Source organism: Euprymna scolopes, chromosome 1, assembly GCF_053919585.1.
Source record: "Euprymna scolopes isolate OS-2025 chromosome 1, ASM5391958v1, whole genome shotgun sequence".
Taxonomy (NCBI): domain Eukaryota; kingdom Metazoa; phylum Mollusca; class Cephalopoda; order Sepiida; family Sepiolidae; genus Euprymna; species Euprymna scolopes.
In genome coordinates, this window is record NC_136482.1 from 100,609,524 (window position 1) to 100,631,613 (window position 22,090).

A 22,090-nucleotide genomic window follows, 5' to 3' on the forward strand; every position below is an offset into this window, starting at 1 on the left:
TGCACAATGTAGCATTACAAAGAACAGTACATACTAAGTGAAACAACTGCATCAATAAACCATAATTTTCCGCGTTTATATTAAAAAAACTATAGCAGAACAAAAAATAGACATTTAAAACATTAAAGGATTAAAATGGATTCAAATTATCAAAGGTTTCAGACATCTGCCTTATTTAACATTTTATTCATGCACATATAAAAATTTGTTTGAATATATGATCTATGACATGTCTGTATGTATCAAAAAAACTATTAAAGTCAACCAATAATATACTTACCCCATCTAAGTGCAAATTTCAATATGAGATTGCAGTCAGATGTTAGAAAAAAAACCTACAGAAAAATTCAAGAATTAAACATTTTCTTCATAATTAACGTCCATGAAAGAGATGATTAAAGATATTATGATCTAGACATTTTTTTTTATCTTTAACTACATCATTTTGTCAATTATAATATTTTTTTCTTTAAATTGAATCAATTGTTGTTTAAAAATAGTTTCCAAGTTAAAATCTGGAAAAGAATCAGCAAGGATTAATTTAACTTATATTTTGAATTTGAGAAAAAAAAATCTTGCACTTCTATTTATAAATAAATAAAAAGACAAGACTAATAAAAAAAAAAAAAAAACAACTTAGATTATAGATTTATAGACTTACTGATTAACATTTTGAAGCATTCTGAAGTGTTAAAAAACATCAATTCAAGCTGTAAAAAAATGAAATTTTAAAAAGATTCTGAACTGATTGATAAAATGCATGTTACACTATTTTATTTATGAAGTTATCAAAATGTTCATATTTAGTTTATTGAAGTATTTTGGGAAAAGGATTGATATTAAAACGATATAATATTTTTATATTCCTTAGTCACAACTAATGGCCCTAAAATATCTGAATCTATTATGCTCATCAAACACAGAAACTGAAGTGTTAACTAAAGTTTTGCGTTTCTTTTTTTTTCTTCTTTTTTTCAAAAATCAAACAGTTGCTCTAAATAATGGCTTATCTTTTCTAAAACACAAGTTAAAAATTTGAAAACTTTATGTAAATTTTAAATAAATAGTTTGAATATTTATGACTATTAAAGTTTGAACTTAATATATATTTAAGACATAATTAACCAAACTCCTATACAAGAGAAATTTGATTATATAGCGAATTTTGAAATTAAAAAAAAAAAAAAAAAAAAAAAAAAAAAAAAAAAAAAAGAGGCATTTTCCCCAGAATAATAAATTTACAACTTACATCATTCATAAAAATTATATTTTAATTTAGATGCAATCAAAAATCAAGGTAAATACACATTTACCCAACTGCTGTAAATCAGATAATAAAAATGTGCATAAAATGTTTTATCTATGAAATTCCCATATTTGTTAAATTTTATAAAAACCAAATCACTGACTAAAATACTATCTAAATTAAATTTGATTTTTTTTTTAGTTAGCGATTTCATCTCAGTAAATTTTAACACTATCTTGTTTAATAAGCTCTTCAGTCTTCCTCAACTCTATTGTCCTCAATTTGTTTTTCTCAAACTGAATGATTAAATGTTTATATATTTAAAAGAACCAAATAATTTAAAGAAACCAAAATATCAAAGATTTGCCTCAAAATACAAAGCGATTTTGAACACACAAGAAAAATGAAAAGCAAAACATTAGCAGAAATAGCATGTTAAAACAAATTAAAATACACATCTGGAAAATGTGTAGCTGAAGATTTATCTTAGCACTTCAAGAATATTCCATTATCATTAAAATTAATTTTATATATTAAAATCTTGTTAATTAGAAAATTATTTTAATGTTTATATAAAACTTCTGATATGCATTAAAATAATGAAACCAGTAAGTATTAAGCAATAATTGAGAATATGGAAATACAAAATTTTACATTTCATAAATTAGTTAGTTCTAAACATGATATAATGCACAAGAGAACATGTGCATAAATTCTAGCAAACACCAAACTTACCTCTTTGCGGTAGGGTGCTTCCAACATAGCTTCTACATCAAAATCATCAGCCATGATGGTCCAAGCTAAAAAAAAAAAGAAAGAAAAAGATAGAATTTCATCATCTTAAATTTAAAGGTTAGCAAGAAGGTGCTTGTGGAATTGTTAATTTTGATTTCAAATGATGTATTTTCAAATAATATTTTGTTATAATACCTTTACTTCATACATTATTTCTTTAAAATGATAGTGTTTTTTTGCTCTATCTTGTCATTTAAATTACAATCGTTTTAAAACAATTATGTCCTCTTTTCAGAATGTTGAATACAAAATGGAACAAAAAAGCAAATTTGCACAATTTTCTTATTTCAATTCAAGCTAGGCCGAAATGCTGCTGAAACAGCTTGCGATATCAACGAGGCATTTAGTCCAGGAATAACTACTGAACGCACAGCACAATTGTGGTTTAAGAAATTTTGTGGTAGTGACGAGTCTTGAAGGTGAATAGTGTAGTGGTCGGCCTTCAGATGTTGACAACAATCAAGAACTTTAGTCAAAACCAATCCACACACAACTGTTTTAGAACTTGCTTCTTAATTAGACGTAACATATGATAATTTCCAACCACTTGACAGAGATTGGAAAGACAAAAAAAAAAAACTTGATAAATGGGTGCCTCATGAATTCTCAACCGGGTTGTGACTTGCGATGAAAAGTGGGTTCTTGACAACAACTGGCGATGCTCAGCTCAGTGGTTAGATGCCAACAAAACTCCACGACACTTCCGAAGTCAGAGTTGCACCAAAAGAAGGTCATGCTAACTGTTTGGTGGTCTGCAACCAGTCTTATCCATTACAGTTTTTTGAATACAGGTGAAACGATTACAGCGGTGAAGTACTGTGAATAAATTAATAAATTGTATCAGAAACTTCGATAACAAGAACCAGCAAAGACAAGGCCCAATTCTCCTCCATAGCAATGCTTGATTGCACATTGCTAAACCCACCCTGCAGGAGTTGAACAAATTGGGCTACGAAACTGCTCCATCCGCCATACTCTTCAGACCTCTCACCTTTTCAAACATCTCAACTTTCTGCATGAGAAATGCTTCAAAAACCTAAGGGATATCAAGAATGCCTTCAGCGAATTCATCACCAGAACACAAAATTTTTACGTTACTGGCATAAATGCAATTGCTTTGCATTGCCAAAAGTGTGCTGATTCTGATGGTGCTTATTTCAATCAATAAATTTTTGTTTGAGCAGAGATATGTTCATCTAAATTTACAAATTAAAAACCACAAGAGCTTTCTTGTCAACCTGGTATTTAAAGATTTATAAGAGAAAATAAGAAAAATTATATGTAGGAAAAGTTAGATGTGTCAGTCAAATAGAAACATATAAGACAGATTAATGTCATTTTCCTGGTTTCAAACCTTGCTTTAATTAATATTATATTAGCAATACACATGAAAAAATTGAAATAGCATTGAATATTTCAATATTGGTATGCATAGAAAGAGCTTGATGAGCTAAGAAAGAATCTTTTTAAATTTTTGAAATCTGATTAAAATTAAGGAAGTTATGGCTATTTTTGTACCACACACGTTTGGATATTTTTCCCTCTTTAAGACCATATGCGTTTCGTCACATTTTTTACACTACTTTTTCAGTAAAAATGTCATATCTTTGTTAAAACACAAGACTAAGAAATGAAATTTACCATATAAGTGTATTTTTGTACAAGGAATCAGAATATGCAACTGAAAATCTCCCAGTTTATGGTTTCCAAATAATCTGCAGTAAATGTGCATAGGATTAGCAAATAATCTGCAGTAAATGTGCATAGGATTAGCAAATCTCTCGACGGTGGCAATCTTTCTAGGGCAATTGCTCTTGACATATCTAAAGCCTTTGATAGGGTATGGCATAAAGGTTTACTTCATAAGATCGCTAGCTATGGTATAGCTGGAAAAGTCTTCTCAATTATTAAATCATTTCTTTCTGATAGGTTCATAAGAGTAGTAGTTGAGGGGCAAAAATCAGAAGCTCACAGTATTAATGCCGGTGTCCCTCAGGGATCCATCCTGGGCCCAACTCTTTTCCTGATCTACATTAATGATCTTCCAAATCATATCCTTACATCATTTGTAGGCATTTATGGTGACGACACTACCATTTATGGTACCACATCTAAGACAGTAAACGACCAAGTTCTCTCCAATTCTCTCTCCTCTGATCTTGAGCACGTAGTACAATGGGGAAAGGAGTGGCTGGTTACTTTTAATGCATCTAAAACCAAGCTTCTCTCTTTACATCATCAACATTCTAATCCACATTTGTCATCAATTGAAATGAATGGCTCTCGTCTTCAGGAGGCCTCAAGTTTTGACAAGCTTCTGGGCTTGACCATTACTCCTGATCTTAAATGGAACACGTATATCAAATCTGTTGCCAAGGCCACTGGAAAAATGGTGGGATCTTTCTATCGATCCAGTAGATATCTCACTGCTGATGCTATTCTCTATCTATATAAGAGCCAGGTACGTCCAAGGATGGAATACTGTTGCCACATCTGGGCAGGAGCTGCTAGAAAGGACTTGGCCTGCCTAGATAGAGTTCAAAATAGACTTCGTAGCCTCGTAGGAGATGTCCTTTTCTCCTCCTTGCAACCTCTATCTCACAGAAGAGATGTTGCGAGTTTGTCTCTGATGTATCGTTATTTTCATGGAAAGTGTTCAACTGAGCTTCAATCTATGGTCCCCCCTCGCCAAACTTTCACAAGAAACACTCGTCTAGCTGTAAACACTATCAATAATTTCCCCCACTCTTTATCTGTCCCTAAACCTAAACGTAGATTCCATGATCAAAGCTTCTTTCTTAGAACTGCACGCCTGTGGAATTATCTTCCGTTTTCCTGCTTTCCGGCTGACTACAATATGGTTTTGTTCAAGTCTAAAGTAAATAAGTTCTTGATGAGCCGTTCCATATAAGTTATTAAATTTACCAAATTTTCATTACTAATGATTACTATATTGACCAACTTCTACTGTACACTCTTTAACCCTTATCCTTGAGTGGCCTCTGGGCCTTGATAATGTGGTGATGCCTTTGTAAAAAAAAAAAAAAAAAAAAAAAATATGCAGCAATTCCTTAAAAATGCCATGTATCCATAAACAGAAAAGAAGTTGGAGAACTCAAAGTTGAATTGTAATGTGCTTTATGTACAAAAAACTTAAATCTAAACATAAGACCATTTAAAAATGAATATATTGCAATATTTCTTTGGTATTATTGTAGATTAACACCTTCTGTTTAACCCCACTCAACTCCTTCTGACCACCCCTCCAAAATGTGATTCTACCTTTTTAGGAAATTATGTATAAAATGCCATGAAATACTTTAATGAAAGATAAACAAATTATTTTAGAATTGAATGTAAAATAAGTTCCTATTACAGGTCATTCTAGCATTTTAGGGCAGTTAATTTTTTTTTCTATGGGAAAATATGCATGCTTTTTTTTTTTTTAAGATGATTATGTGTAGTTTTAAGAGGGTTTCTATGCAATGAGAATATGAGGAGGGTTGCCATTCGGTCTTTGAATTAATTGTAGGGCTAAGGAAAATTATGTGCGAACATACTGAAAACTTGACAGAGACAAAGCTAACAAAAACAATATTAGAGGGGGAGCGGTTAGTTTCACAAAAATTTAATGTAAAATAATTCATCATTTCCTGGCCATTCTAGCATTTTAGGACAGTTAACCAATTTATTTTTATGTGTATTTTTCTTTAAGGAAGGGTCTATTTTTTGTTTGTTTGTTTTAGATGCTTGTATGTGGCTTACAGAGGTATTTTGTTGGGGGGGGGCGCTTGCCACTCGAACTTAGTGTTATTGTTAGGGTTAAAGAGTGTTTTAGGAGGAGACTTGCCACACATAATTTGTATTAGAGGTAAAGTTAAGAGAGCTTTTTTTCAAAGAGAGCGTTCAAAAATTTGTTGATTTCTATTTTCAAGATTGAAGGTGTTAATTCCATAGGCCGTTTATACTACGCTGGAGCAGGTTGTAAAATATCTTTCGCTTAATAAGTAGAAAAAAAAATAACAAAATAGAAAGCTTCCTAATTGTAGTTTGATGTGTTTTCTAACTGCTTTTAAAATTTCAAGAATATTGATATAGATTTTGAGGGTTTGTATTACTATACACATAGATTCGAAAAAGTTGTCAAAAAAAACAAATATATAACAAATAAATGTTATCAAAAGCAAGTTACTTTTCTACCTAACTGGATAATTTTTTAGTGTTTTTATTTAATGTAACATGTTTATTCAGCTTGAAAACAGTGTTTACTAATGTTTTGGAAAATTTAAAATGGCGCCCGCCGCCCGACTCTCTTGAAACGGTGAGTTTGGGGAAAAGAGTTAAAAATAAAAAAAGTAGACAAAATACTGCTAGAAACTCGCTCAATATGTTACCGTGACATAGGCTGACATATATTCGGTGAGTTTTTAACAGTATTTTGTATAGTTTTTTTTTTATTTTTAACTCCTTTTCTCAAACTTACCGTGTCAAAGAGAGTCGGGCCGGGCGCTATTTTTAATTTTCCAATACATCGGTAAACACTATGTATTTCGAGCTGAATAAACATGTTACATTGAATAAAAACACAAAAAATATATCTAGTTAGGTAGAAAAGTAACTTATCTTGCCTTTGATGTTATATATTTGTTTTTGACAACTTTTTCGAATCTATGTATGAACAAGATTTTGATACTTATTTTGATTTAAAAAAAAAAAACATTTGTGGCTGTTCGCAGTAAAACATTGTTTTAATTCGTTGTTCAAGACTAATTTAAAGAATAAAAGTGCATGCAAGCTTCCTAATTGTAGTTTTTGTTTTTTTAACCATGTTTTTAAATTTGACGAGCAATGTAAGAAATTGCAACAGATTCATAATGCCGAATTGGTTGGGATTGTTATTATACATTCTGAAAACCGAATAGTTCTAAACTAATGTTATTCTGATAACAAAATAGCTCTCATTAAACGTATAAGAACATTTATATTCATATTTTTCTTAATTCGTTCTTGAATAAAAATTAAAGAACGCGTGTTGTTTACACTGTGCTGTGCTATGGCTGATTCTACAGGCTGGAGCTGCTGCTGCTGCTTCTTTAAAATACTAACTTCATTTGACCAAATTCGAGAAATAGAAACAATTTTTTTTTCGGGTAGGTCCTTTTAAATTATCAATTACCGCGGTCCTACTCAACATAAAATAATACTTTTAATTGATAAAGATAGTAAAAAGATTGATTTACTTACTACTGGGTGTCCGAATAATTTTTTTTTCAAAATGTTCAATACTCGTCATATTAAAGTCTTATTTTTAACACGACAAAAAAAGAAATGGTCAAAAATATTTCGGACACTTGACAGTATTAAGATTAATACCTCTTCTAATTGGTTCCCAAATTTCATGACGAAATTCTTCATACAATCACGGTACGGACCTTTAGAAAACAGGGGGGGTCATTACAAAACCTTACCGAAAACGTCATTTTATGACGTTCACATTTTTATCACTTTATTTGCTTAAAACCCTTAAAATATATAATGTACATTCATATTTATTAATTCATTTGAAAGTATATTCATTTCCGAACAAAACAGTAGTAATTTGAAGACTTGAAGTTCTTTGGTTTAAAAAATATGGCTATTTTAGTAGAACTACCTTGAAATCTGTGATTATCCAAAGCGTTTTTTCGTCCGTGTGTATTACTAATTATATAGGAGTTTGAAACAAAAAAATCTTTTGTGGGCAACATAATTTTTAAATAATATATTCCATGAGGATAGAAAAACAATACTCTTGTAGCGATGAGTAGACGTGTAAAACAATTTATCATTTGTCAAAATAGTAAGAAAAATTTAAATAAAACCATAAATTTAAAAAAGACTTCTTTTTTCAAAATAATCAAATTCCTAACCTATAATATTTGACCATCTCACAGGATAATCACGTCAACACCAGAGTTAAAGTCAAAAGGTGTTAAATGCCAACAATTTCAAAACTTTCTGCTGATTTTTCAAAGATTAAAACTCAAACTATTTGAATGTACCCAACTCCTTCCAAAACCTTTAACTCAGATTCTGCAATCATGGTTGATACACAAATTATTGTTAGACTTGTCAATACAAAACGAGTGACTACTTGGAAAAATGGCAACATCTGAGATATACATGCAATTGGGGACCATTTCTAAATTTACTATTCCCTAGAAAATTCATCTTTTTCGGGAAACTGACTTGACCTGTTTGGGTAAATGCCACACCAGGTAACAGAGGATTTATTCATTCTGTAATTTTTACATCCTAATTTAGGTAAAAGTGTTGAGAGAGAGATTCAAGAAATTTTTTTCTTCTTATAGAAGGGAAAAAATAAATAAATAATTTAACCATTTTACACACATTAAAAAAAATGTCATCCAAAATATATTTTCAACAGAATGCAAGTGATATCAGTCTTTGTTTTTGAGCTCAAAAATTTATGTAAAGTAATAAATTCACTATTCTACACTCTCAAAGATCTAGATTTTGCCGACGACCTGGCACTGCGGTCCCATACACACCAACATATACAAGAGAAAATCAGCAGGTTGGGGACATTTGGGTAGCAGGTTGGACTCAACATTAGTACCAAAACAGAGACAATGACATTGAACGTGAATAGACCAACTCCAGTTCAGGTGAATAGAAAGGACTTGCACCAGACAGTAGCTCCATCTACTTGGGCAGCATCATCAGCCCCAAGGGAGGACATACAAAGCAGGCTGAGCAAGGCAAGGAGCATGTTTAGAGGAATGAGCAACATCTGGAGATCTGCACAATACAGGGTACCCCCCCCCAAAAAAAACGGGCCCAACTCTAATTAGGCTCTGTTTCTTAGTATTTTGTCCGAATTAAATGAAACTTTGGTCATAACTAGTTTATTATATTCAAAACATTAAATCAAAACACTAGAGTCTTTGGCCTTTTTTTCTCTGTTCTACAGCATATGTTCTAGATGGCCTCCATTTAGCTTTTGTTTTTTTGGGGGTCACCCTGTACAACACCGAGCTCAAACTATCAGAACTGCATAGTATCAACACTCCTATATGGATCGGAATGCTGGAGAACGACGGAAACAGATTTCATCAAGCTTCAAACATTCCACACCACCTGCTTTTAACGAACACTGAGGATATTCTGGCCAGAGAAGATCTCCAATGAAGACTTACTAAGGAGATGCCATCAAGATATGGGCCTAATCATCAGAAAGTGGCGATAGAGGTGGATTGGGCAAGTTCTCCGGAAAGGCCCACAATCAATCACAAGATCACATCACTGGGTGTAATGGTTGATGAATAAATTCACTATATAAATTTTTTTAAATTGGGAGAGAGATTTATAATTGCTCATTCTCTCAATATATACACTCACATTGGATAAGGATCTCCAAAACCATACAATTTCACCCTCCCCATATTTTAGACGATATAACTAGAAAAAAAAACAAAAAAAAAAAACTGGCAACTGTGCATTTTGGTGTTGCTTTTAAACCTCCGAGGAAAGCAAATTAGACACAAGTAGTAATTGTCTAAGTATGAAGGGTTTCCACCTACATTGACCAAGGACCAATCACAGAACAGATACTACCCGGGTGAAAGCTGGGATTTGGTGGTTGTGTTCGATTAGTTTTGCTTTATTTATATGAAAAGGACAAACAAACACTCGAAACGATAGACACAACAGCAAACCCGTCACTTTATTTTCCACATTCTTTTCTTCTTTTGCGATATGGGTTCGAGCCTGCTTGCCTACTACCATTTTATTTATTTTGCTCAACACACACCTCCAAACACCCGGAAAAAGCCAGGCACCCAGGCTAGTTTATATATAAAAGACAAAACGGCCACACACGTTTTTGTATGTCCAGCAAAGGCATTTTTTTTTTATATATACTCCCTAGATTATAATAGCTATAATACATTTATTTTGATAGACTTCAATGTAAAGGCGTCAGTGGCCTTTTGTGCTGGGATGTCTTGAAAACAATTAGCTTTGATCAATGTGGGGAAAACCCTTCATATCAGACAATTGCTATTCATTTGAGAGTTCCCCTTTTTGAGGGAGCTTGGTTTTGCCAACATCATGGAGAAACAAATAAATGAAACAGCGGAAAGCTAAACTGGCTTTCAGCCAACGTTCATTTCTACACCTGTGTGAACTCATTCACTTAGCAAGTTAACTTTTTGATTGACATTGCTAAATTTGAATGCTTTTGACTTCCTATGACTTCACTTTCTTTTCCGCCTTCACATCATGGGTTTGAGCCTGCCTGTCTACTAACACTTTTTTTTGTGCTCAACACACACCTCCAAACACTCAGGCAATGCCAGGTACCCCCCCGCTATATATATATATATATATATATAAAAATAAAAAAGCTAAAATGTATGTTTGGATGTCTGCTAAAAACTTTCGACAGACGTGACGAAAATCCACAAACTCGGTATCACATCGAAGCTCCATCCTTTGCTCGAAAAATATCGAAAAACTGGCCAAAAACGTTAACTTTTTCACCCCGAAATCGATAATTTTCGACCAGGCGAGGGGGGGGGGAACAAAAACGGTCCTCTCATGACAATGACCGATTCTACGCATGTGTCAGATGACGTTGTGACCTGATTTACTTTAAACAGTTGAAAAACCGAACAAATTTCATGTACGTCGCGTTAGCTCAGTTGGTTAAGGCCTTGGTTCATTATCTAAACGTTTTGGGTTTGAATCGTGGTGAGATGTTTTTTATTTATTTATTTTTTTTTTTTAATTTTAATATCGAAACAGGCTTATTTAAGCCATTTTTCACGTGTTCGTTTTTCTGTTTTCATCGTTCGTTTGCCTTACGTTAGTTTTTTTTCCCGCTTAAGTGTTAACGTTGTTTTCTTTTTTTACTTCGCTTATAACAAACAAACCTACGTCGTCGTTGTAACGCTCGACGACTTCCGGCCGCGCACCTGTCAATTTGGTTCTTAAATAAATTCAAACATCTTTCACTAACTCATTCTGGCTGGCCGATTTTATTTTCAAACTTCGCCTCAAGGCTTCGGGTTCGACCCCCCCCCCCGGTTCTTTTCTATTTAAAACCACACACACCTCCAAACACCCGGGCATCACCGGGTACCCCCCGCTAGTATATATATATATATATATATATATGGCAAAAGTGGCACGCATGTTTTCCTATGTCCAGCAAAGGCTTTTTTTGCAGGGGCTCAGGGAGGTGGGAGGTCACTATGTTTAAGAACTTTTTATATATTCCCTATATTATAATATCTACAATTTGCAAAGAGATGTCGTCTCTAGATTTATTTTGATCAACTTTTTTATAAAATTCACGCTATTCTATCCTCTCGCATGCTTTTTTTATAAAAACGAAACTAATCGAAAGTGAAGGCAGCTGCCCGGCTTTTCTGCAGGGATGTACAGAAAGCAATTAGCGTTGATCAGTATGGGGGGAAACCCCTTTTATCAGACAATTGCTATTCATTTGGACACTTCCTTTTTGTGAGGAGCTTGTTTTCCACAACATCATGGGGAAACAAAGAAATGAAACTGCGGAAAGCTAAACTGGCCTTCAACCAACGTTCATTTCTGCACCTGCATGAACTCATTCACTTAACAAGTCAACTTTTTGATTGACATTGCTAAATTTCAACGCTTTTCACTTCCTATGGCTTTGTAAGATGTCACTTTTTTTTCACTTTCTTTTCTGCCTTCGTGTCACGGGTTTGAGCCTGCCTGACTAACTTTTTTTTTTCTTTTTCTTTTACACATCCAAATACCCGGACAATGCTGGGTACCCCCGCTAATTTTTAATAAAACATGAACATTAACTTTTTGTAACACATTTCTGGAATTAAAAAATGAAGAAAGAATAATACTTTTAGAAAGAGATTAAAATATTACATTTAAAGTAGGTTATAGATTCAATTAATAATTTAATGACCAAAGAATACTGTAATAATTAAATTTTATTTTCAAACAGAAATAATTACTCGACTTTTCTGAAAGCAACATCGGTCGACGATGTCTTTAGTTAGTTCGTTGATTGAAATATACTGATGAATGGTGTAGCAATACCTAAATGTTCATATAAAAGTAAATAAAAAGTACATCCTGCTCTATCTTGGTATTGAGCACTCTTGTATAAACCTCGTTAAATTCATTGGATGTTTTACTCTTGATTTATATTAACCTGGAACAATATATATATATATATATATATATATATATATATATATATAGGTGCATGCATTCATGGCGGAAAAATGATAGGCAGGGACAGTTTTGAAAGCTGGTTTATCATTATTTTTTTTTTGTAGATCTCTGAATACCTTTTGTAGTTGAAAGATTAAAGCCTAAAGTTAATTTCCATTTTTAAGGAAAAAATATTTTTAAACATAAAAAAGTTATAATGAAAATGTTTTCATGGCAACATTCAGAAACTAAGAAGTCCAGCTAAATTTTTAAGTTAAATAAATTCATTATAAAAATCTCCTGAAAGATAAACGTTAGTTTTTTAGAACTATTTCAAAGATAATTAGTAAAGTTTTCAGATATTGAATTAAATAAAAAAAAAACAAAAAAAAAAAAAAAACTTGTTTGTACAAACAATAGCTCAATTAGCCACCCAAAACGAGAGATTCTGGCTTCACACAATCAAAACAAACAAAAAGGCGTTGCGCATATAAGTACAACGGAAGCCCAAAATGTTACAAAGTCAATTTTACTTTAAACTTTATAGAGAAATTAAAACATTATTATACCTTGATTTCCGATTTTTGAAGATTATAAAAAAAATATTCATTAATTTAGGTAATCCTATTTGTTGTCATAAAAAAGAAGTGCTTATTTAATTAGAATATTTACTTTTTTACATGATGTCTCAATTTATTTTCAAACTTGTAACGATAAATTAATCAGCGCACATAACCCCCCCCCCATATATATTTTTTTATTTTCATATTTTTGTTCATTCTTTTTTCAGCAGATTACTATCGAGTGGACACTAGTCTACCACATTATCAAAAATTCTTAAATGTCTATATTTAAATATTTGTAGGGTGTGCTCAGTTTCTAATGCAATGTTCTAGTAAAATCAATCACTGTTTTTAGGCCAAATTGCCTTTTTTGATGATTATTTTAAAAAGCAAAATTCAAACAAATGCTAAACTGCTTAAAAAGGTTAAATTTGTGAAATTTAGTCTAAAAAACATCAAGTGGTTATAAAATAGGTGATAGATTTACTAGAACATTGCATTAGAAACTGAGCACCTCTTACAAATACTTAAATATTGACATTTTAAAGAATAAATTTTTTGATAATCTGGGGGACTAGTGTTCATTCAATAATAATCCGCTAAAATTTTTTAAAAAAAGACGAAAAAAAAATAGAGGGGGTACTTCTGTACGTGCACCAATTAATTTATTTTAAATAAAGTAAAAATGCATTTTAAGTGTGAAAAAAGTTAATTAAAATCACTGATTACATTGACAATTTATTCATTGGAAAAATAAGCAAAAACAATTTAATAATTCATTAGGATGCAAATCCTGTGTTTACGTTTTGTTTTTTATTACAATTTTGCCCATCCGTATTCATCTTAATTAATCATTATTAAAAATACCATTTTTTATATATTTTTTTTTAGTGATCTTGGATTTCAATTAAAAAGAAAATTTTTTTTTCAGGAGTATAAAAAAAATTTTTTTTTTATGCTGATGTTTACACCATGCGTACAAAAAAACATTACATTTGAAATTTTTGTGAGAACTTTTTTTTTCAATTATATTATTTTTTGGTGAAAATATTGAATAAACAACACTTAATTTAATGATGATACTGATGGTTCGAAAATTAATTCAAGTTATATTTATTTTATTAACACAAACTTTAGAGACGTTTTCTGTAATGTTTTTGAAATATTACATTTTTTGGTTTTAGTTAAGCATTGCACTTCTTTGTTTACAAAGCCATTTGGCAGAAGTGACGGCAGACAAATTTTTAGATATGGATGACCAAAACTATATAATATATCTTTTTTTAATGCAAATATAAAAATAGAAGTTTATTCAAACAGTCTTTATTTGAACTTTTATAACAAAATTATAACTTTATGATAAAAATGTTCATGAACTGCTTTTATTTTTTTATATAATAAAAATGGACTCTTTTTCAAACATACAAGGTGTTGGTATTTTTTTTTTTTTTTTTTTTTTTTTTACATCAAACATAATAGAACTTTTATGAACTGATATTTTTTTTTTTTTTTTAGATACATTTATGAACGGTTTTCTATTCAAACATAATAGAAATTTTATAATAAAATAGATATTATGAACGGTTTTCCAAACATCAAGTGTTGGTAATATATATATATATATTTCATTTTATGATTGGAGAAAAAAAAAAACAGTTCATAAATATTTTTTTAATAAAATCTCTGGAAAAAAAAAAAAAAATTTTATTATAAAAGGTTAAAATTTTGTTATAAAAGTTCGAAGATAGACTGTTTGAATAAAAATTCTGTTTTTATATTTGCATTAAAAAAGAAAAAAAATGATACATTATATAGTTTTGGTCATCTGTACCTAAAAATTTGTCTAATGTCACTTCTGCCGAATGGCTTTGTAAACAGTGTGATGCTTAACTAAAACCATTTTTGTTGTTAACATCAATAAGGCTTTATTTTTATTAAAAACAAAAAAGCCAATAAATTTATGTGTCTTTTTTTAGTAATTAAAATTTACTTCGTCAAAGGTGTTTTTTGTTTACAAAAAATACATTTTCACTAAATTTTTTTTTTAAACTGGGTTCATTATATTCCGTAATAGTTAATAAATACTTAAAATTTCATTAAAATTAATTGATTTCCTGAATTTTGGTGAATTTTTAAATAAAGGGAGGGGGTCAAAATATTTTGCATGTACCATATATACGTTGTTCGCTTGCCTCATAGCGAGTTTCTACTACTGTTCCGGTAGTAAATTTTTATCCTCTCTCTCTCTCTCATATATATATATATATATACATGTGTGTATATATATATATATATATATACACACACATATATATATATATATATATATATATATACACATATACATATGAGACAGAAAGGATAAAAATTTACTACCGGATATATATATATATATATATATATATATATATATATATACACACACACACAATCACATTGGTTCCTATACTAAAATGAGTGACCATTTGGGAATTACAGATGTTGTATGTGCTCTCTGTATATCTCGGCATTGTTTCCAGTTGTCTAGCACTTGCCACTGGACTTAAGCAGTGTCGATTCAGGAGAGGTGTGGTTGGAATTGTGCAACCCTTGCCTCATAATTCCTCATGCAGCTACCCCTACAGGGGTATCCATTGTCTCTTAAGACTGAATGGAGGCATCATCAATATATACATAATCTGATATTTCACCAAAACCTCTAGCCTTGATGGAGGGGGAGACTAAAACTTGTTGCTATGGTTTCAAATGATCTGAAATAACAGCAAAAGGAGACTTGATTCCAAATATTTTTTCCCTTCTTTTGGAAACCGGGTACGATTATATCTCTGGTATCAAATAATACTTATACACTAAATTTTATTTTATGTATGAAAACCAAAGAGGAGAGATAACACATGAGATATTTGGAATCAAGTCTCTCCCTGCTGTAATTTCAGATCATTTGAAACTATGGCATCAAGTTTTACGAGGGGCGTGCAATAAGTAATGCCCCTGACCCACTTCCCATAGCAGTAGAGCAACGAAATTTGGAACAGTTATTAGTCTTTTTCTACATAGGAACCACCCAGAGTTATGCATTTCTCCCATCGTTTGATGCAGCTCTGGAAACCGTTTTTGTAGAACACCCCAGGTTAGTCCTCCAACCACGACATGACTTTAGAAATCAAGGCTGCATCATCTGGGAAACGCTTTCCTTTCAAAAACAACTTCATGGCTGGGAAGAGGTGAAAGGTCAGGAGAGTAGGGAGGTTGGGGTGGATTTCATAACCACACACCCGTGCTTCTGATCTGGCGACAAGCAAGTTGTGGACCGGAGCGTTGTTCTGTAGGAGGGGGATACCTTTGCTGATCTTGCCCCGCCTCTTGATTTTCATAGCTTCCCTTAATTTCCTCAAAAGTGAAGCATAATAGGCTCCTGTAATTGTGGTACCCTTTGCCAGGAAATCTGTCATCACTACTCCATCCTGGTCCAGAAGACTGTGAGCATGACCTTGCCAGCGAAGAGCTGCACCCTTGCCTTCTTTAGAGGTGGTGAATCCAAGTGCTTCCACTGCATTGACTGGGTTTTGGTCTCTGGATCATAGTGATGGACCCAGGTTTCATCCTGTGTAATCAGTCTTTTGAAAAACTTTGACTCATCTTCTTGGCACATCTCCAAATTCATCCTCGAGCACTCGACGTGTTTTCACTTCTGGAATGGTGTGAGCAACCTGGGAATCCATCTGGCAGACACCTTATGCATATGCAAATGACCATTAATGATAGTTTCCACAGACCTTAACATATTGGGCTATTTGGCGAATAGTAATGCGCCGATCTTCCAAAATGGCAGCCTCAACTTGATGGACAGATGCCTCATCAATGGTAGAAGAGGGGGCAACCAGGTCTGGGAGCTCTTTCCACAGACTTTGGGCCATGTTTGAATTCACGATGCCAGCGTTTTACAAAGTCATATGATGGGGCATTATCACCATAAGTTTCTTTCATTTCATCAAAAGTCTCCTGTGATGTGCGTCCTTTCAAATACAAAAACTGGATCACTGTTCGACATTCAACAGGCTCCATTTCACACCTGACTCAGTTCAAAAACCTGTAAAACAGAAACAACAATTAGTTCAGAGCTGTAATTTGCCACATAACCCGTAGAGATATAAATCATTGCACATGCAAAATTTCAGCTAGATCAGACAACTGGAAGTGGGTTAGGGGCATTACTTATTGCACACCCCTCGTAGTCTCCTCTCTCAAACAAGGCCAAAAGTTTTGGGGAAATATCACATTTTGTTATTCACATGCAAAACTAGAAAAACAAATAACTATGATTGAAACATGTTATGGCTCTAAGGCACTTTTTTTAATGTGCAACTTTAAGGGCAAATGTTACATAGCTCACTATACAATTCAGGCCATTAGCTTGATTTGTTAAATTCTGATCAAGAATCACTGAGATTTCGAACTTATAAAATTGTCAACAAAGGTGGTATATATATATATATATATATATACACACACACACACACACACTGGTAGCCAAATTGAATATTGAAATGCTCATATTTTGGTCGAAACTACATGAAAATTTGCAGGCTTTTTGAAGATTATAAAATTATTCTATGGTTAAAATTTTATGACAGTTGGTAAAAAAAAAAAAAAAAAAAAAAAAAAAACTATTTTCAAACCAATAAAATATATCCAAATTTGCGTACATTTCTATATATATATATATATACACACGTTTTATTCTTTTATTACCATATCTTTCTGTTAAGTTACATTATTGTTTCGGCTACACGGCCGTTTTTTTGGTCATCTGTAGCGTCCTCAGACTTTTACAGAAACCCTTCTTCAGTTTTTATTAATTACCATCTCCAATATATATATATAATAGTGTCCTGGCAGGCAGCTTCAGTTTTGCTGCTTTATTTGTCTCCCCTGTGGCCTTGTAAGGCCACTGCCACAGGGGAGACAAATGAAGCAGCAAAACTGAAGCTGCCTGCCAGGACACTATATATATACAAATATACGCAAATTTGGATATATTTTATTGGTTTAGTTTTTTTTGTTTTTTTTAACCAACTGTCATAAAATTTAACCATAGAATAGTTTTATAATCTTCAAAAAGCCTGCAAATTTTCATGTGGTTTCGGCCCAAAGAACAAAAGAGATGGGCATTTTTTGATAGGATTAAATTAATTTTGTTTATTACACTGTTAGTTGAAAGGGTATTATTTTACTTTAAGGCCCGTTTCATGTTCGTATATAACAATGTCTTTTGTAGATTTCAGTGTGTGCTAAAAACGAATCTGCAAACCGTTTCCGTTGCAAAAAAAGTTTTCACGATATGAAGAAATTACTTTTTCAAAAAGTGGGTGATCACTTTTCCATGTAAATTTAACTTGGAATGAGCACCCACTTTCTGGCCACCTAAGAAAGAGTGCATTTTTTGTGTTTATTGGCTAAAAAGTTTTTTGTTTGATTTCTTTTGCATGGTATTAACCCCTATTTTCCATTTCATGTGCGCGCTTGTGCTACAAAATGGCCGCTCGTGATAACACATAGAATTACATGGTTTAATATTTGGAAAACTATTTGTTTTTTGTCTAATTTTAATTTTTTGACAATACTACACTGTGACAAGGCAGTTTGGTACGCGAGTGCACATTTAACACCCTTCGTTTATGTTCGCGCATAAGACTAGGCTGTGAAATGGAAAATAGTCCCAGAGTTCAGGGGGTTAATATCATCATGTGTACAAAAATGGCCACCCGTGATAAAAGAATTACATGACTTCATATCTGGAAAACTTATTTTTCGTCTAATTTGAAATTTTAGCCAGTACACTGTGACAAGGCAGTTTGGTACGTGAGTGCACATTTAACAGCCTTTGTTATGCTCGCGCGTAGCGTACACGAAGACTGGGTTGTGAAATGGAAAATAGTCCCAAAGTTAAGGGGGTTAATACCATACAAACGGTAAATTTGCAACGGAAATTGTTACCATATTCTTTTAAAGCACACCGAAAACTACAAAAAACTATTTTTTTTTCTATACGAATGTGTAGGTGTATCAGAATTTTTGACATCCCTAACAGAAAACTGCGAATAAAATATTAAAAAAACTCGTAATTTCTATTTTTAAAGTGGGTTATTTATTTTCTGTATGGAATATACTTCTAAAATAAACTATTAAAGTTGTTTAAAAAATAGAAATATTTTTTATTTTTTTAAAAAACAGTGTTTACAAAGTGCCGGTGCGTGTTCAACCAGCCATTTTTTTAACGTATGAAATCAATCGAATTTTATGCGCAAGATTTTTTTCAATTTTTAAACTTTAAAAATCTATCAAAATTTTTCTATTGGTTCAATTTTTACGATATTTTCAGGGTCAATGTGAAATTTAAGCTCTTTCCAATAAACCGAATATAATATTTTAGACAAAAGTTTTTTGTTTAAATTCACCCCTCCCCCGCCACCATTTTGAAATGTCTATTAAAATTTAAATAATAAATTTACTCAAATTGAAAATAAAAGATCAATAAATAAAATATTCTAATTTAAAAAAGAAAAAGTGTTTTTTGAAATTTACCTGTAAAGTCCAATGTGTAAAACCTTTTTTTTTTAATGAAAGCTCATGTTATGCTTATATCGTCAAGTAAATACCGGACGCTGGCAACAATTTTTTCTATTTCATTCAATGTTTTCTTTTTTTAGATATTAAAAAAAAAAAAATTCACTCAGAGTAGAAATAAAATATAATAATCAAAAACTCGTGTATTTCATTAAGAGAATTAAAAAAAAAAAAAAAATCGATCGACTGGGTTTTTTCGTTTAACGGCAAAAACTTATAAATGAATGTGTGCTTTTTTTTTCACCTATGGAGGCCCAAAAATACTAATTTTGGTTAACAGCACGCAATAAAGAGATTAATTATGGCGTTTATAAGTCACAAAAAAAAAAAAAAAAAAAAAAAAACAGATTTGTCTCCCTTTATTTGAAGTCAAAAAATGAGTTCGCGTTTTTTTTTTGTTTTTTAATCTTTGTTTAAAAAAGTATTTTATTTAAAAAGGACGAGGAAGTATAAATATGGATAAATTCTTAATGAACAGTGGTAGTACACATTGAATAGAATTTTTTATAGGTAAGTGATTTTTTGGAATTTATATATATTTTTTATAATCGAAGTAAGTAAAATTTCGTTGTTTTTCTTTTAATCTTTTTTAAACAAGAAAACTGATTTAAAAAACAAAATAAAAACAAATATTGCATAATTTACTATTAAACTTTTTTTTTTTTTTTTTTAAATCTGGTCTTTGCTCCTTTAATTGAAAAAAAAAAAGATTAGGGTTTGAATTACATTTTTCAAGTAATTATGAGCTTCGAAAGATAGTTGATTTATTCAAGTTCATATACGGCATTTTTAATGGCCGATTCTGATACACCTAACGAATGTGAGACGAGCCTTCAAGTAAAATACCAATTTTTTTTTTTTGATTTCTTTTTTAATTTCCTCGTCTTTATTGAAAGATGAAAACAGAAAAAGAAATCGAAAACAACTTTTAGCCAATAAAAAAAAATAAATAAAAAAATAAATAAAATGCTCCCTCTCTCAGGTGGCTAGAAAGTAGATGCTCATTTTAAGTTAAATTTACATGGAAAAGTGATCATCCACTTCTCAAAAAAGTATTTTTTTCATATCATGAAAACTATTTTTTTGCGACGGAAACGGTTTGCAGATTCGTTTTTATCACACCGAAATCTACAACAACAACAAAAAATAAATAAAATAAATAAAAATATTTTGTTATATACGAACGTGAAAGTACCGAATAGTTACAGAACTCCCCCTCGCCATGTTAACGCTTGATTTCTAAATAATATTATTTCAGCACAGCCTGTATTCTGCATAAGTACCAAAAAAGAATAAACGAAAAACGAGGCGGATTCCATTAAGAAACCCCGACGATTCACATTGTAACGAAAAAATTGTGGAAGAAAAAAGAAGATGCGGGGGGGGGGGGGGTTAAAATGAGGGGGGGGTCCTGTCCAGGAAATTCAACCGAGTGTGGGCTAACTTGCTGGAACTTGTAAACAATGCGTGTTGATTTCAAATTACTTAAAGAGCAATGAACAATGTGTTCAAAATAAATCTTTTTTTTTTTTTTTAAGGAAAATATCAAATGTTTGGGTTTTTTTTTGGTTTTTTAACGTGACATCGACGACTATGAAACGAATGTGTTGTCTACAAAGGAAAGACAAAGTATATCACGGTAAATTAATATGACACTTTTCAGCCATCGTCAGTTCGTTTCTGTGTAGATGCCATGCGCCGCGCCGCGGTGAAAGAATTACTTCTTTCTTATCAACTGATTAAATCGAATATAATAAAAACTCAATTACTAACAATGACATACTGTAATACATTTTATGCAAAGTAAGTTTATTTAAACTATTAGCTTATTAGATCTTAAGGTCAAATTGTTGGTCGGTACGAAAATAGAATAAATAAATGAATAAATATTTTACAAGGTCGATTTACTTTTATAATACTTTGAAACGTAATAAAAAATTTAAAATGATTCTACATTTTAATGAAAAGACAATGAAAATCGACTAAAAAGTGATAAGAATATTATAAGTTAGACTTATTTTTGCATATTATGTATCTAATGTATTATTGTATATCTACACAATGGTTTTTTTATTTAGAATAAAATTTTGTAAAATAAAAACTAGCAAATATTTAAAAAGACATTAAACAGCAATAACATTTGTAAGCGTTCGTCAGTATCAATTAAAACTACGAAAACCGACCCACCATAATAGAACAGTTTCTGGGGTGTGTGCGTGTATGTATATATATACATACACGCACACAACAACAAAAATGTAAATGCAACATTTTGTGTAATAGAAGTCAGTATACAAAAACATTTAAAACTTTGTGGAGTCACTAATAATAACGAAAATTCATAGGATTTAAAAACAATAATAATAATGCCTACCATGTGGTAATTAAGCAAATTAGTTACCATTATCTAAAAAATCAAAATTATATAAACTATTGCTGTCTTTTTCTTTTTTGTAATATTAGAATTATTCAAATACTGAAAAATATTAAACGCGACTAATTACTGGTACTCACCTAACCAGATGCGTTGCTGGTAGAAGTCTAAAGACTAAAAAATGGCGACAATCGGGGTCTCCGCCTAGTAAATCATGGGATGAAACAAGGGGAGATAATTCAGTTTGGGTCGGAGAGTGGTAAT

General features: G+C 31.6%; 1 protein-coding gene across 5 annotated transcripts in view; it reads right to left on the reverse strand.

The window, feature by feature from the left end:
- Window positions 1-22,090, reverse strand: part of LOC145259833 (RNA-binding protein 39-like) — a 138,856-nt gene that overhangs the window by 70,934 nt on the left and 45,832 nt on the right. For 4 of the 5 annotated variants that reach the window (XM_080117701.1, XM_080117871.1, XM_080117999.1 and 1 more), the window contains exon 2: window positions 1,982-2,046. In XM_080117701.1, coding sequence (XP_079973827.1) covers window positions 1,982-2,035 — 54 coding nt within the window. In that variant the 5' untranslated portion in view covers window positions 2,036-2,046. Of the gene's footprint in view, window positions 1-1,981; window positions 2,047-21,966; window positions 22,037-22,090 lie in introns of those variants that run through there. The other variant, XM_080117778.1, reaches the window with a different exon arrangement.